The sequence below is a fragment of the Monomorium pharaonis genome, chromosome 3 (genome assembly GCF_013373865.1).
Source record: "Monomorium pharaonis isolate MP-MQ-018 chromosome 3, ASM1337386v2, whole genome shotgun sequence".
Classification (NCBI taxonomy): Eukaryota; Metazoa; Arthropoda; class Insecta; order Hymenoptera; family Formicidae; genus Monomorium; species Monomorium pharaonis.
Genome location: NC_050469.1, coordinates 3,728,435 through 3,746,494, shown reverse-complemented (window position 1 = coordinate 3,746,494; position 18,060 = coordinate 3,728,435). Strand labels below are relative to the sequence as shown.

The 18,060-nt window shown below is 35.1% G+C and overlaps 1 protein-coding gene across 10 annotated transcripts in view; it reads right to left on the bottom strand.

Moving 5' to 3' along the window:
- Positions 1-2,911: 2,911 nt before the first annotated feature.
- Positions 2,912-18,060, bottom strand: part of LOC105836540 (synaptotagmin-7) — a 198,775-nt gene continuing 183,626 nt past the window's right edge. For 7 of the 10 annotated variants that reach the window (XM_036284853.1, XM_036284848.1, XM_036284849.1 and 4 more), the window contains 5 exons: positions 11,550-11,697; positions 10,938-11,047; positions 7,982-8,150; positions 7,482-7,694; positions 2,912-6,861 (listed from right to left, as the gene is read on the bottom strand). In XM_036284853.1, coding sequence (XP_036140746.1) covers positions 6,761-6,861; positions 7,482-7,694; positions 7,982-8,150; positions 10,938-11,047; positions 11,550-11,697 — 741 coding nt within the window. In that variant the 3' untranslated portion in view covers positions 2,912-6,760. The remainder of the gene's footprint in view (positions 6,862-7,481; positions 7,695-7,981; positions 8,151-10,937; positions 11,048-11,549; positions 11,698-18,060) is intronic. The other 3 variants (XM_036284852.1, XM_036284851.1, XM_036284850.1) reach the window with 1 other exon arrangement.

Here is an 18,060-nt window from a genome sequence, read left to right as displayed (position 1 = left end):
TTTGCCTCTGTTGAAACGTATATGCATAACGTAATTGAAAAGTGACGTTACATGTCATGTGTTCTTTTTTTTTTGGCACCTTGTTATATTTTCATATATTATAATCAATCAAGAAAGGCCAGGAGGTTGCTCTTTTCAGGGACAAATAATACAAAAGCGCTTTGATTAAAAGTGCACACCTAAACAGGTCAAAACGAGGCTTAACTTTGCAAATTTTGTGTATAGAAAAACGGAAAAAAACATGAGAGTCATGTTTCTTCTGTTAAATTTCATTGTAATCATATTTTAAAACGCATAAACACGGCACGATCAATCAACTTACTTTGTACACCTTTCCTAAACACTAAAAGTTAATAAAAAATAAAATCTTTTTGTTAGTATTAATACATTTTTTGTGCCTAGCTTTTTGTCACAGTCAAAAAGCGAACGAAATTTATAAGCGCTGACTAAGTACAATTTTGTTAAGAAGCAACATTTCGAACACAGTTATGTCAAGCAATAGAATTTTACAGAGTTTGCTCCATTTTTCAATGAATCCTATAAGGGCAACAATAATCTTTTAGAAAAATATAAATAGTGACAATATTCATATATCATTTTTTAATAAAATTTAAATGCCAAATAAAAGAAAGTATAAACTTTGAAATTAAATAAACACTTTTTTCCATTTTTTTCCGTTTTTTCATTTAAAAAATTTCCCAAAGTTAAGCGTCTATGTGTATGTACTTCCTTAATCATATTTGTTATGCTTGCAATGAAATAAAAAAGTCGGATAAATTATAATTCATATCCGAAAAGAAGCGGATAATATGAAAGATGCGACGGCTAGTTGATACATTCCGCCATTGAATTAGCGAATCGACTATGAACAATCTATCTCAAATATGACGAAAGCTACGATGAGAACAACAACTTCGAAGTACATGTACCAAACTCAAGGGCGAATGAGAGAAAGAGGATCGTATCGCTTTTACGCTTTTTTAAACACCCTGTAACACGTGGAAACGCTAGAAACGATCCTACTTACTTTGACGGTATTTAACAGTCAAAGGGAGGGGGAGGGGGGCACTTTGCTAAATTCTCACGGTAACGAACTTCGAAGTATCCATGCTTATATACCATCATTTTAACGTGATACGTAAACCGGGAAACACTCTGTACCTTATATACAATGTATACAGGCTACGACATACAAATATTAGTCTAATTGTGCTACTCGATATTTCCGCATAATAATATACCAATATAACCAGTTACTCACAATGTTGCGTGTACATATACATGTATATGTATGTATATATATATATATATATATATATATATATATATATATATATATATACACATATATATATATATATAATAAACTATTTTATACTCGCTCCGTGTTTCGCTAATCTCTACGGTATCCCCTCTCTTCCGCGTGCGCGGTAGAAGACTATTGTAATTACGAAAAATCGGCAACACCTTCGATCCACAGATGTAACGCTTAAAATGTAAAAATATTTCCGGGATATATCTGTCGCGATTGCAAAAGGAAGGTGCGGGAAATGGGGGATGAAATGGGAGAGGGCAAGTAGGTAAACTCTTTGGTAAAGATACTTCTCTCTCTCTCTCTCTCTCTCTCACACACACTTTTTCTCATCACGCCAAATGTACACATAAGAAAAAAACCGTGCTGTTCGGTTCTCAACCGTAATCACGCAATATCCTGCTATCCGCGGAATCCCGGCGATCGTGCATACGCGAGGGAATGTCACTAAAGCGTCACTCGTGCACGGGAAACCACTCGAGGAAAAGCTTTCGTTGCGCTTACGTCTGTTGCGATATGTATACAATGCACGAATTTGCGAATTAATGTGCGAGCAACCCTTACGAAAACTTTTAGCATTAGATTAACTTCAACATTACTTATTTCGAGTATTAAGAGCACTGTTGACAGCACGGTCAATCTCATTCGCCGGCACTATGCTACAGTTCTGTAAGAGGTCAGCGTTAGCCTGAGAGTCGTCGTCGTCGCGCGATCGGAACTCGCAGAAAGTAAAGGAAACCGAAAGGGCGGATGCAATCGAAAAAGGTACAAACGCGTCGCACGCCAGGTGTAATGTCAATTTCAAAATCAGAATTAAACGGGAGTCAAGTAGAGGGGATAACGCATACATCGGCAACGCACGTTTGCGTTCGCAAGTCCACATTTTTACATGCGCGTCAACGTGTGCGTCATTCCCCCCCCAATTCCAATCTGGTTCTGACCTTAACCCTTACCCTTATCGTATCCTTCAGTGAAATTTCATAACCGGTGCACTGGGGTCTGTGAAACCCCAACGACAAAAATGCTTGCCACAAAAAAGATATTGACATTAGTAACTTGAAAAAAATTACATAATGCCTTTCAAACATCTCACTTTGAGACAAAATAAATACTTTAATTAAAATTTGATTTTAAGTGTGTAAAAAGGGTCTGTAAAGGGTCTGATAGGTCCCATAGTACCAGGTAAGAGTTAAAATCGGTATTACTGCACGGATAGTGCCATGGAAGGGATGGAGAACCAAGGGCAAGAACCAATCATATTAAAGGATCACTGACCACATTCACTAATTCTTGCATTTATTTCTTCATCCCTTCCATGGCGTACTATTCGGCAAAAGTCCGAAAACTATAACTTTGGCGCCAAGATCGCAAGTCGCCGTACATCCGTCCCTTTCCAAAGAAAGCTAGTCGAATTCTCGCTATTATCACCCCAACGAGCAGTAATTTCGCTCAGGTAACTATCCTCTAGCTGCGCTAACGACGGATATTTTCCTCCGCAACAAGCTTCCCGGATGCACGAGCAACGTTCAATGCTAAAAGTGGATTTAAACACAACATGGATCGTACGTCCTTTTTTCTTTTTTCTTTTTTTTCTTTTTTACATTAACGGTGCACACTCTCCGAGTGTACAGAGCAAATTCGCGCGTGAATTTGACTCATGTTTCTATATTATTGTTAACAACAGCAGACTATCAGGTATAACGTAACATTATTTTCTTTTTCCCCCCCAATGTGTGTGTGTGTGTGTGTGTGTGTGTGTGTGTGTGTGCGCGCGCGCGCGTGCGCGTGTGTGTGTGTGTGTATGCGTGTGTGTGAGGTACACCGATCGCGCTTCGGCGCGTGAATACTTCCAAGGAATCGCCCTGATTTATCAATACAAAAGTGCCGTCAAAAATATTTCTCCCTTAATCGGGCTTTTTAATAATGAGTCGGGAGTCGCGCGAACGGGAGATTCGTGTGAGTTTTTACCCGGGGGTAATCGCGAGCAACGCTAGCCAAAAGCGTAACTAACAAGGAAGGAAGGTAGGGACGGGCAAAACTGATCGATCGTGTCGGCAAATTAATTTCTTACTGATTTCTTCTCCGCAAACAGCTGACTGATCGCTGACAAATTATTATTCTGAATTAATCCGTGTTACGCGTTAAAAAATCGGATTTACTGATGTTGCGCAAAAATAATTCCTCAAACTCCTCCAAACGTACTGAATGAATTACCGCAGAATCAATAGTTGAATAGCAACTCAGAAGTGATCAAAGTTAATTCGTTGAATGAACTTAGCGGTATCTACATATCAAACGTATGTTCAATTGCTGCTCAACTACTGTTTCAGTTGCAATTCGTGAATATAAAATAATTGCGCGAGAACTATGAACCTTTAATTATCGTTTTCATTTACTTAACTTTCGAGTATTTCCCAGACAAAACATAAAATCATAATAAGATCAAGTAGCAGTAATTTTAAAAGAAATTATAATAATCTCACTCAATACACTTTTGACTAATAATTTTGTGTAATAATTTTCAAAAAATTACTTTAAAGCCATTTCATATTTATCAAGAATTTATTGAAAAAATTATCGTCAACGAAAAAAATATCAAATGAGATTATAATAATTTTTCATAAAATAACTTTTCTATAATACTTGATGTCATCTTGATCTTATCGTAATTTTGTTTTAATTTTTTTTTTAATTTAAGTTAGATCCTTTTTTTTGAACGCCTGTTAAATTTTCGCGTGTTTTGAGTATACTTTGTGACTAACGTGACCGATTATCCGTGATAATCGGCTGAACTTATTAATGCCCATCCCTACGTGGGTATCGCTTGCCTCCTACGAACTATCTCGAAGTGCTTCCTCCCTGTTGGAAGGGGCGCGCTCTGGTAAGATAACAGATTTATTAATTATTAGTTTGCCCGTTTGTTCGCAGTCTCAAAGCATCCTACATCACAAACATCAACGTTGGAAACTACTGTAGTATCCTGTACTCTTTTTTTGCCAGCATCCGAGTTTTTCTATGAGAACTCGGTACTTTAACAATTGTACGTAGACGTCAAAACTAGTCTTCGCACGTATCTCCGGAGAAAATGGCAAAAGAAAAACATGTCGCATGTAGAGCCAAAGTAATTTGCAGCCAAAGTTAACTCTCCTAAAATCCACTAAAATCGGATTGCCTCTAAAAGTGATCGCCTGTACACAACTATAGGCAGGGTTGTTCCGATGAGGTTGCGTACAGTTTCAAAACTTTGTTAGCAAAGTAATCCTAAAAGCCACATTGGATGTAGGTCTCGATGCGATTGCAAAGGCTACTTTATCTCTGACATCTTTTCAGGTACGACCACAGCGAACCTACACCACATTTATTCAGCTAACAGGCAATTTAAAAATTATTTTAAAATAATTACAATTAAAAGATGGATAGTTCTTTAAATTCTTCAAAACTTTGAAAAAAGTAATAAAATATTACATCGATGTATGTGGAACCTTTTAAACGTCTGAACCAATGTTTACGTTAAAACATAAAATGTAATTTTACTTTTAAATAAGTGAAAATAATATCCGGATTTACAGAATTCCAAATAGCATTCAAATCCTTTAAAAGCTATATGAAAGCTTATATGAAAATGTCAAAGCTAAAGCCTCAGAATTTGTATTTGTTTAACGTAGCGCAGAAAGGACTGAAAATTTGCGTAAAGTTTTATACAAGCTAATGATGAGCATTTCAATTTCAAAATTTTGTAAAATCCATATTATCAAATTAAGATCGCTTTATGATTATTTTTTCTTTTGTGTCTAAAAGAACAAAGTTTAGAAAACTCTTTTATTTATTTCTTTTCCTTTAATTTATTTATCCTTAGCTGTAACTTTTTTTAAACAGTCGTACCTAAAAAAACGTGTCAATAAAAAATTGTAATTCAAGAGGAAAAAAGGTGCACGCTTTCAGAAACTTTTTCGTAGGTACAAATTTAAGGATGCAAAAATGCAAGCTAATTATATTCAAACAAAGCAGACGTGCGTGTTCGCTTGTCAGTTGTTGCAATATGTCTCTCTTGTACGGGACTTTTAACTCCTATAACGATGAATTCGATTATATAAACGATAAGTCTCGCGATATCGATACATCCTGATCACGCAATACATCTTAATGCATAATAATAACGTTTAATAGAAATACAAACGCCTTAAAATGCAAATTTATAACGACGCCATTGCGTTGAAGTAGTATTCATTGTTTAAGAAAGCTCGTCGGCTTTTGTAGTCCAGGTTCCATCCTCCTGACGCGGAACAATTCCCGCCAGTTAAACAGTCGAGGGAGAGGCAAGTAAAGAGAAGAGCAATACGTAACATGCCGATCGTTTTATCGCTTTTCCCAATCTCTCGAATCGTCGCTATATAGCGAAATTTCGTGCCGCACGCGGTGAATCTTCGATCCACGAGTTTCAACAAGTGTGTCGTGTTACCGTAATATAACGCGAACAATCCGTAAAAATATCGTTCTTCCCTCGCGGAAGAACGCAACAACAACGCGTATAACTCGTCCGTCTGCTTGCCCCTTCGGCTCTAATGTCGTCAGTTCCGAGCGTGTGTGGATCGCTCAAACGATCACACGGAAGTTGTCCCTACGTTTAAACGCGACTGAAGACGTTAAACGTCCGTCGCGGATGTTTGCACGAGACCTCAAGCGAGTAATTGCCTACGCAGTGCTCTTCATCCGAGGGGACATCCCGGGAGCGTCCTCAAGGAACGTACAAACGTTCTTAGAACGTCCTCCGAACGTCCTTAGGATGTCGCTTGAAGGTGGACGCGCCAGGTGTACTCGCTCGGTCCTGAAGTGAGGACAACCGACTTTACCCGCGATTACATTTTCGTCAAACGCCGCGCCAGGCGGCAATGAGGCGGACGCGGACAAGAAGGTCGGGAAGGGCAGGGAAGGAGGAGAAAGAAGAGGATGAGAAGGTAAAGAGAAACTCGGTGCCCGATGCCCGGTGTAGCTGACCGATTCTTGCCGAGTTGGCTGTTCCCTCCTCTCGCCCGAAACGCAACCTGACAATTGAGACTGAAGGTCCTCGCCGTCGTACCAACGACAACGACGATTCGTTTTCGCCGGCCGTTGCTCGTCAGTTGCGTGCGACGACAGCGAGAGACTGATAATCCGCCTCGGATTCCTAATCGCAGTGGTTGAACACGTGTGTAGTCGGCACACTGTTCCCCGACGACCAGCGTCGCTAAGTGTTATATTGTACAGTCGTCGAAGAGTACGGATATACTCTCTTTCTCTCTCGTCGAGATCGGTTGCGGGTGGAGGATGTCGAGCGAAAGAGAAGGAAAAAAAGAGAGTTGTCTCGTTAACGTAACTTTGACGCGCCACCCCCGGGAGGGGGGGAGTGGGAGGGAGGAGGGGGCCCGACAGAATATCATTTGTCGTCGATCAAGATGAGCGTGTGTCCCTTTATTCGGGCTTCAAGCGATGCCACTGCACGATGGTCTGCCTCGGCTTTGTGATCATGTCCTGCCAATGTTTCGTTTCGCTCGCGCCACTTCCATTTTTTCCTGAAAAGGAACTTTCGTCGGTACACTGTTGTTCACGGGGACTCCAATTTCAACCTGTTATTCTGTCTATTTCTGTCTCGTTTTTCATGTGACCGGTTTTACACTGGTTACTTAATTACGCGCGGGAACGTTGGGTACTTTAGCTCACAAAAGACTTGGAATTCGAGTATTAATGTGTCATACAAAATATTGCCGAATAGCTATTGAAATTCTGGACAGTTCGGGTTAATCCCAATATATCGCAAACATGTGATATATCTAAATAGCTATGCAGAATGTGTTACTCGATTAACTTGACAATCTCTTTTAAAAGATTAATATAGTAATTTTGAGGAAGATTCAATACATAATATTATTTTTATGTATATTATTAGTTTAACTTTCAATCTATTTTCAAATACATATTTGCTAATTACATTCAGAAATAACGACATTCAAAATAGAAACGAAAAGGTTTCGATATTCTGAAACTAAATTCAGTTTAACTGCCTCCATCAATTGTAATTAAGACATTTTTTAATTTTAACGTGATAAACCATCAATTTAAATATAAATATATCGATAGAACTTGATATAAATTTTTATATTTAAATGCGTTATCGGAAAAGAGTTTAAAATACCTGCGAGCTGAATCCGACCGATCAGTTCGTTTCGTCCAATGTTGTCGAAATCCATCACCATTACATCCAAAGAGCATTCCCTGATCTTCTCCCAAGGTACATTAAAGGAGAATACCTCGTTAAATACTGGATTTAAGGTGCATTTAAAAATAGGAGTCTTGCGTTTCTCGATTCTTTTGTCGCCGAACTGTAGCCACACTTTAACGTACGGATCTGAAATAAATGTTTAATTATCCGTCTCCAGTTTCTCATTCTTTCTTGATTATAGAACGTTATAATAAAATGCACCGTTGTGCATGTGTTTACGCAGTGTGGTTCAATGTGATTTAATTCGAAAAAGAATATTACTGCTCGTATGCGCAGTATTATGCGCAGCATAAAATACATCTTCATTTTTTTAACTGTATTGTAATATATACTGTATAATAATATAATTTTTTAAAACCATTTATCAAGTATCGTGGTTTACCATATCGGTGAATACATAAACGTAACGTTACCTGATTTTCCATTGATATCCTTAGCTTTGAGATTCCTCGCCTTCAAGAGAGTCAACGTCAATATGGAATTACTCGGATGATAGCACAGCGAGCACAAGAGTTCTCCACATTTATCTTTAGCCGGCGGCTTAAGTGCCTTCCAAAACGATGGTTTCTCGGATAGATCGACCTATGGTAAACAAACCCACGCGATATTGTTGATAATTCAAGTTTCATAACAATTGTCAAACTAATTAACGAGAACCAAATTCCAAAATGTTAACAGGGCAGGAAGAGAGTTTATCTTTGTGTGTGTGTGTGTGTGTGTGTGTGTGTGTGTGTGTGTGTGTGTGTGTGTGTGTGTGTGTGTGTGTATTAACAAGCTTTAACTAATTTTTATTATTAATTTCACAGTGAAGCCGGCGATATATATCACGAGCATATTCAGAAATAATGAAATCAAAACAGAAACGAAAAGTTCTCCTACATGTGTATCCCTCTTCGTCCTTCTCTCTCATTTCCTGGATATTTTTATTAAAATTTACTTTCTCTTTGAAACGCGAGGGGAGAGCATTTGCCATCATTAATACCTCCGTCACGTTTGTCTCTTATTAGAGGATACGGCGAACGCAAGATAATTAGTATTCTATTCGGAGTGATCACGTGCGAACATAATAGTTAATTGATATCATATGTTGCACATTACAAATGTGAAATTTTTACAGCATAAACGCGCCGAATAAATTGCACGAATATCACACTTCGCGCAATACGAATCGATCATTTGGAATTCAATCCACTGTCAAAACAATTGCATTTGGACGAAAAGAAAATTATTTACTCCAACTTACCACGTATTTTATTACTATAATTAAGAAATTGTTTTATTTTTTAACTGCGTAATGTTAAATTACAAATATATATATATATATATTATATACACAATTAATATTACAAAAATATATTTTATGAACATTCTTAACGTCACGCAGCTAAAAATAAAATAACTTGTTAATTTATTATATAGTTATATATATATAATATAATTATATATATGTACATATTAGGTACTATGCGCGACGGCGATGCATGAGATTCGCGCAACCACCGATTCGCAACGCAGGCATGTATCATGAATTGCTCTTGGGAAATGAATGTGTGCATAGGATAGAATTATCACACGCGCGTGTCCCTTGGTGTTATTGTATGCGCGGATTAATCCGCTCGGTAATATTGATATCAGGCTAGAATTATGTTGTCCCCTGACACAATTAACAAATTAAAAATCACTTCCTCGCATACGTAAATAAAAACTATTGTCAAAAATACGACCGATCATACAATATAGTTTAAGAAATTATTTTCAAAGAAATCTAGATCTATTTCAGACAGAATTATATTGTTTAATAAGCTTCACAAACAAATTATAATTAACAGAGATTCTGTTATCATAATTCTTAGTGTATTTAACATAGTTAAACAATGAGAGTAAATTTTATCCATTTTATACCCCTCGAAATTTGAATCGAATTGCATACCAAACAATGCTGTATGAAGAGATATTAATTTCAGAAAAACTTTGAGTTAAGCTTAGAGATAGTTTCGAAGATATAATAAATTAAAATAGCTACATTCTTAATATCGCCCAAGCACATTACACACAAAAAGCTATAGTTTTTTTGACAACAGTGGAATTTTGATTAAAATTAATTACAATAATTTTTTGACCACCGTAAAAATCCGACCTTTTCATCACTATTTTTTTTCAGAAATAAAACTATTCCTTAAAAAAGTGTTCCTTAAAAGTGTTTACTGATTTTATCGTAAACGGATATAGATACAAAAAAATGTTTAAGGTAAAAATTGTTTGTCTTAAAATTCTGCACAAAAAAGTATGTTTTTTTAACTAACAATTTGGTTGAAAGTTTCTGAAAATAACGTTATAATACGAGCAGTGCTTTTAATATATTAATTTTATGTAGAAGAAAATTATACATTACTAACTTTTACAATGGACACAGAGCATAATTCTAGTAAAAATCTCAGTATTATTAATAAAGTTTTCATTTTTTTTTGCCTTGACCATATTGACTACTTTTGATACTCTCCTCATATCTCTCTAAAACACACACACACGCACACGCGTGTATGTGTGTATGTATGTATGTATACACATTTGTAATATTTGTAATAATATTCTAGAATAATATATTGTTAAACAAGCATTAAATTACTATTATAAGATTTGGTTATTAAATATTATATATTATTCATATAACAATACGACCTTTATTATAGTGTTTCATATTTAAACGCAATATAATGCAATATAAAATGTTTTAAAATGTTTCTTTATTTGAATGTAAATATGCATATATATGTATATATACATACATACATACATACATACATACATACATACATACATACATACATATATATATATTCGATCCAAATCGAATATTGTTATATGAATGATGTATTTAACAACGCCATTTCTATAAAAGCAATTTAATGCGCATTTAACAACATATTACTCTAGGATATTATTACAAATTTTCATAATCCAATTTACAATTTTACTTTATTTTAAAGAAAAATCATTATTAAAAAATTTTGTTAATATATAATTAATAATTGTTAAAAATTTAAAGAGCCTTGCATGCTAGAATCATTTTTTGCCTATTGTTTTTTTCTAAATAATTAACACAATTGTCAATTTATTTGTAACAGAAATTCCATGATAATAAATTTATTTTTTAAATGATAATTTTTACGATAACAAGTAAAATAATTACGAGATAAGAATTTGAATAGACGCAGGATGAAAAACGCGACACGTGCGCCATGTCAAATTCCATGTATCGCGAATCCTATCGCCTCAGCATACGAATCTCCTTAATCCGCGTCTACCGCATCTACAGCGTGTAATAATTGAACCGCGCAAATTGTGAGCACGCACGTCTCGCCAAATTACCTGGCAAAGCGGCAGAAACATTTCCCCTATGGAGTCGTCCCTCGAGAATCGATCGTAGTCGAAGACGTGTAGATGTAATACCCTGCTCTGCAGCTTCTGTATGGGGAAACCTGGAGAAAAGTCGACACATAAATACGCGTGCCTCGTTATACCACAATAACTTTGTTTACCGATAAAATTTAATTTCACTCTGCTGCCACGATAAACGTTTTTTCTTCTTCTACAATTTGTAAGCGATATTTGTCCGTATCAACAAAATATCACGCTGGCGTTAAGCTAACATTTCAAAGCAACATTTCGACGTAATTCCATCATTTCCAAGAAGGAAAAATTGTTATACAGGGAAATTTACATGTATTCCAATTTTTTATCTCGCAGATCTAATTTTAAATAGAAGATTGTATCGGGTTTGTGTTGTTATTTTCAGTCGCGCGGTCCGCTGCGGTTTCTTTAAACCGGCTTAACGCAATCAGATACAACAACGTCGTCCGTCTTATACCCACCGCGAAACAAAATTGCTTTGCACGTACCTTTCCCCGCGCATTTATTTCTGGAAGAAAGTGCTTTAGCGAGCCCCAAGAGGATCGTCGCCGAACAACGCGTGCCGCTTACCTTCGAAGTAGAACGTCTCGTTCCATCTCGGATTCAATGTGCGCCTTTTGATTTTTGTCTCGAGTCGGTGTTTCTTGTCCGGGAGCAGCGTCACACGTACATACGGATCGGAAGTACCCGACAAGTCCTTCGCCGGCAGGTCTTTGCCCTGGAACAAGTCGGAGATCGGTATATAAGAGAGGGCTGTGAGGACAGAATTTTAAAGAATGACAAACTTTCCATATCGCCCCTTCTTAAACTTCCCGCGATTACGTGGAATATGCAACATCATAATACACCATCGTGTATATACTCTCGCGGCAAGTCCGCTTACAATGAGTGAAGTTCGATGTAAATCTCTCTCTACATACAACCCTACACGTAACGTCTGTATAATGTTATAAACAAGACTAGATTTTCTACTAAAATATACCATACGTAGCGTCAAATTCTTTTTTGTGACTTACGAACAGATTAAAAGAAAAGAACGTGGTAGAACATGGTTTTTACATACATTTTTTTAAATTTTAGTAGGATTATTACACCAGTTAGTATATATAAAAAAATTTATATTTTAAGTTTTCTTTTTATATTTTTTAATATAATTTTTTATAAAGTGTCATTTAGCGATTATTCCAATGTAATAATCCTATAAAAATTTTTGGAGTCGTTAATTGTAAATCTACAATTTAAAAACATGTATAAATTTTCACTAATTCGTGCTTGATTTTTTAATAGAGACAATTAGCACTTAATTTACATCTTATTAACGGTTTTTATGATCACTGATTATAAATCTATCAAAATTTCAAAATTCAAAGTGGTAAATCCAATATGGTAGATCCAAATGTTAAAGTTGAAGTTAAGTGAAACTCATCGCTTTTAGGAACTTTTCGAATCGCTAATTACAAATCTAAAATTGTAATTTTTAAATTCAATTAATAAAAAGTACTTATTTAAACAACTAATATTTTAAATCGGCGATTTTTTTCATATAATTCGTTACATGTTATGTTAATCTTCAAGATAAACTCAAAAAGACCTCGCTATCTTAATTACTGCAAAAAATACATATATGTATTTTTTTACTTTTATTCCATTTTATGAATATTTGACAAGATCAAAAGCTGAAGCTCCTACGTTCTTTTTTTGTAAATCCTTCAGCTTTAAAATAAATCTAAAAATAAGTTATTATCTTTATTTTTTGTAGAAAATGTGAATTTTTTAGGACCATGGCATATGTTTTACGAGGCACGAAAAAGTTAAAATCGGAAATCTTTAGCATCTCTTTTGATCACCATTTTATCTACCACATCTACTATTAAAAATTTTCCAATCTCTCAAAAGCATTAATATAAAGATCTTTAAGGTTTATTCTTGTTCTCATTTCAACATGAATTGTTTGTAAAAAATATCAATCTTGACTATTTGCTTAGGATAAATTAAGATATGATGGTACAATATTTAAACATTTTAAATATTTTTAATATATTGACATATATTGAAAATATTTTTGTTGTTTATGTTTCAGTATTTTGATAAAAAAAAATTTCATTAAGTATTTTCTCTTTAATGTCGATAATGTTACATACTTTAAGTTTCAGTAAAGAAATGTACTAAATGCTAATAAAAAATAATAAAAATAAAAGCATGTTCTTTGCATTTTGAAAAACTGTGGCCATCATACTCGAATTTACCCTATTGTTAATGCAAAAGATTTACACATTCATGTAAACATACAAGTGTATTAAGAATATAACATGGGAAGTATGCTGCACAAGCCAATTATAAAGTACCAATTATGAAATAGAAAAACTGTAAAGAGATAGATATACTAGTTTATGGCGTGTTTCACAAAGAATTAAAAAATAAGAAAAAAAGAGAAAATGATGACTGAATCGCTTTAAGTGATACGATTCATCGTACATTGAAATAGAAGGAGAGAACATTTCGTTTTATATACACGTAGCGTATGTCGGAATAAAAATGTACAGAAGCTATTCGGACGTTGAAATCCGGCTTTATTCGTATTTATATGCATACGCAAATAGCTGTTGTTTTGTTTAAAATATTATAAAATATGTGCATTTGTCTGCCGGAGGCTCGGTGAGAAATACATATCTTTGTCTCCGTCGCATCTTACAAAGCTCCCGTCTAAGTCTCTCAAGTTCTGTGTGTAGGAAAATTCAGCGAGTACAGTGTATGTGTACGTGCAACAGTTTTGTGCGATACGACAATACAGAGTATCGTGCGGAAGCAGGTTGTAAACGTGTGAGCGGACTTCGTGCGCGCAATACAGTCGATACTGTGTTAATGGGAGTTACGTGGATGGCAAACCAAATCAATAATGGCCTTGATGGCCGCCTGTGTTTTGAAAAATAAATCCTGCCCGAAAGTGCCCTCTTTCCACAACTTTACGCGATGGCTCCGTCCGGTTTGAAAAGTCGCCCCCGAAGTCTGGCCTTGAAGGCATTCGCGCCGGAGGTGGACGGTCATTTTTCATTTGCCTGTCAGAACGTTTCTCGGAAACTTCATAACGTCATTATGCCGACTCGAATCTCTCGCGGGAAACGATTCTCGAGGTGTATTTAAAGTATCGCGAAACTTTGCGAGCGCAAACTTCGAGATTATGCGGAAATCTTTAAAAAAAAAAATCTAATAAAAATCTGTCTAATAAGAAGAGTCCCTGCACGCGAGCGTGATTGCGATGGTGCTCTCTTTTTATTTATAAGTCATTAAAGACAAATTACATCCCGCCGATTAAACAAATACTTAATTTCCATTTAATTTCATCTCACTTAATTCCAAGTTTGCCATAACTAAAACGCGGAATTTGGTCAAAGGATTACGCAGGGCATAATGGACCAATTTTGGACTTCCGAAATAGCAAAAAAGTATTGTTTTTTCCTGTAGTTTTTGAGCTGCTGAATCCGATTCTAATTTTTAATAAATTTTAATTTGTCAAAAGAGAGAGAATATTAAAATCAGCATGTAAAGTTATTAAATATATAAGAACCTATTATAAAAATAATATCTATGTTAATAAAATTGTAAAATTACAATCAAATAAACCGACTGATATGTAAACACCAAAATAATATAAAGACCTTATTCGATCAAAGTAGATCTGGTGCCTAAGAATATTGTTTTGCGCAACTCTTACAATTTCTAGTAATAAATATTACAAGAATACAGAGAATATAAAGTACTTTGGAAAAAGTTCTTGAAAGACGTTATAAACAACAATGCTCTCAAATGCTGTCGTTAAAATTTGAAGTAGTTTTCATCGGTAAATAATGCTTTTGTTTTTAGATATTAATCTTTTTTTTTTCATTTTTACTTTTATCAAGTAGAACGTGAACTATTATAGAAATGAGAGCGTCATGGTTTGCTAGCAGAAATCAACATTCGTAGAGTTCAACAATAATTTAATAGATATTGAATAATTTCATGTGCTGCGCGCATTTCAATACTTTCTCGACGAATTAAAACTTTTTTTTAATCAGAATTCAACAGCTCAAAAACTACAAAAAAAAACTGTTTTTACTTGCCATTCTAGGAATCAAAATCGATGCATTTTACTCATCCTTCTTTCGTTGGAAAAGGGAAAAAATGTTCGGTTCCAAATTGTCGAAATTTCTAACTGCAGCACGTGTAATTTAGTGACACATGTGTATACGTAACATAGGTATTTCTGTACGAGAAATTTCTACCTTTGAGTTTACAAATTGCGAAGATATTGAATGTGAATGGAATAGACGCTAGTTAAACTTTTCAAGGTGTCGCGACAAATTTTCATGCCACGCGACAGACGCGAATCCACGAAAATAGGAATTTTTAAGGACAAAAGTATGTTTCCGCTCTCATCAGGAGAGGAGAAAGGGAGAGGGAGGTACATTCTGGGTCGTTTATGATGGCGTGTTAGTCGCGAAAAACACATTTTGCACGAAATTAACCGAATAGTCTAGAAAACAGAGAGATAGCTCTGAAAAATCATGTTGTGCAACGCGTCAAATTTCGTCAAGAATTAGCGAGGTAGTATGCAAAATAGAAGTAGCCGCGTTTAATAAGTTCACAACTTGATGTGCACACAATTAAAAATATATATATGCAATATATACAATGCGTATATACAATAAAATAAAAGTTGCAATGTGCAAAAGCTCTCTATTAAATAATTCAACAACATAGTGATTAAATATTCGTCAAGGAAAGGAGGTCGGATGCAAATTGAGTGAGAAATAAAATTTTTACCGGCATGCTTCCTCGATAAACTGCGCGATAATGCTACGCGCAATTCCATTATAATTTTTTCCCCCGCTAAAAGTAAAAGGCATACTGCATATTGTATCCTCGTCGTACGAAGAAATTGATATTACATGTTCATAATGATAACGCAATTTTGCGTGTCACCGCAGAATGAAAGATAATCACATGTTAAAGCCTCGGATAAACGTTATGTATAAAAATTGTATAAAACTTGTCCGTATATTACGCGTATTGATATTAATCGTGTGATTGCATAGACAACGCACTTGAAGGAACGCTCTTCACCGAGATCTTGGCACGATAATTTTCGCGGTGGAAAACAAAGGAAATGGATATGCACTCCGAGTGTTTCGCTTAATGTCGGGTTTAATCGCGCGCAAGGCAAGCGCGATCCAGCGTTTGGAAAGAATTTATGCGTTTGTTTACAACAAAAGTCCTTCCGTCCCCCGTTGAAACGTTTGGCTTTTTCTCCCCTCTCCCCGAGGCCGCGAAGTGAGTTTCAAAAGTAACCCCCCTTTCCCCCATTTCCTCTCGCGTCCATTTCCTCTCCCCTGTAACAGGAAGTAATGCATGACACGTCCCAGTTTACTAGGATACATATTTTCGCGCATGTACAGATACGTTTTTCGGCATGGCAACGCGTGTCCCGTCAACGATTTATGACCCTTATCGACGTGCAGTCGTATCATAGAGAGATCTAAATCAAGCTAATATTCAGAAAAAAGTTTTCCCAAAATATGGTTATTAATCAATGATTAAGTAAAATTATTTGGATTGTTCGTAACCCTACTGTGGGAACAATTTTGAACGTTTTTTTTTTTGTAGTTAAACAACTTAATATTTTGATTAGTGCCTTACTTAAGTAAAAATTATCTTTGCGTAACCGGATATCGATGGAACGAATTGAGAGATTTGACTAGTATAACTTGAAAATCTTTGAAATAGATAGAATGACTAATTGCAATTTTTAATTAATACAGAATTTGGTAAATTCGAAAAAATAAACGTAAAATTAGGGTTACGAGCAATCCAAATAATTTGATTACTTAATCATAGACCCCAAGGTGAGTTATACCGTATTTTAAGAAAACTATTTTTCCTGAAGTACGCGCACCTCGGCATGTCCAGTTTTACGCTTCCGTTTTACGTTCCTTTGTGACAATGAGAAATGCACCTATCAATCTGTTTACGTAACACACGATTGTACGCGTAGCGGCTCGAGAAAGCCACTTTATCGTCATGAAACTATCTGGATACAGAATACGGGAATTTATTTTATACTACAAATACTGTATATATATATAATTTTTTAGGTTTGAGTGGCAGTGAAAACCTTCGCCAGTAATGCATTCCATCAAAAGTGCGCTTTTGATTTGTAACATAAAATTAACTCCCAATATTCTATATATCCCGACAATTAATTTCATGACTATACATTTGTTTCTAAATACTTACTTTGTTTCCGTGCTTTTCAAGCACCTAACGTGGACGTCATCAGTCGGAGGTTGATGATCAAATTATCTACGTCGGCAATAACGTGTTTTCGAATTTCGATTCGATTAATTATTTTACAGCAAAGCCTAATGGTTTTCAGCTAAAGGATATGAAGATAATAAAGTAAAAAAGATAACGTTTTCATTTTTTAATCATTCTGTATTTCAATATATTTTTTAAAATATTGATTTTTTAAACAACGTATTTTTTAAAATCATTATTCTTTTATACCACACTAAAAATATTCTGAAAATTTTGTAAAATTATTTGTCAATGCGGAGGTCACTTTTTCATTACTGGTAAATTTTTCCCACACAAATCGGACTTCAATTATGAAAATAAAACATAATTTTATAAATAAAATGTAACCGTTAAAAATCAACGTTCAATTTGCGTAGAAAAAATTACCACTAATAAATGTGTTCAGCGTTAAATCATAAAAGAATATTCAGGATATTTTATTCAATGAAATATATAAAAATGAAATTACCTTTTTAAAACAATATATTTAAAAAAAGAGATGATTATACAAGAAATGACACATAAAAATAATTGCTTTATTTTATCAGCTTCGTTAAATCCTTAAGTTTTCCTCGGAAATCCTCGGAAACGTTTAAGCCTTGTATGTACACTATTCCTTTTTGTATTTTGCATAAAATTGCATCGTCGTAGGTATACATAGCGTATTATTACGATCCTCTTAAATGGAACGTAGCGATATTCCAATCGCCTGCGATCGACGCGTGCGTCACGCGCAAACACAGTAATA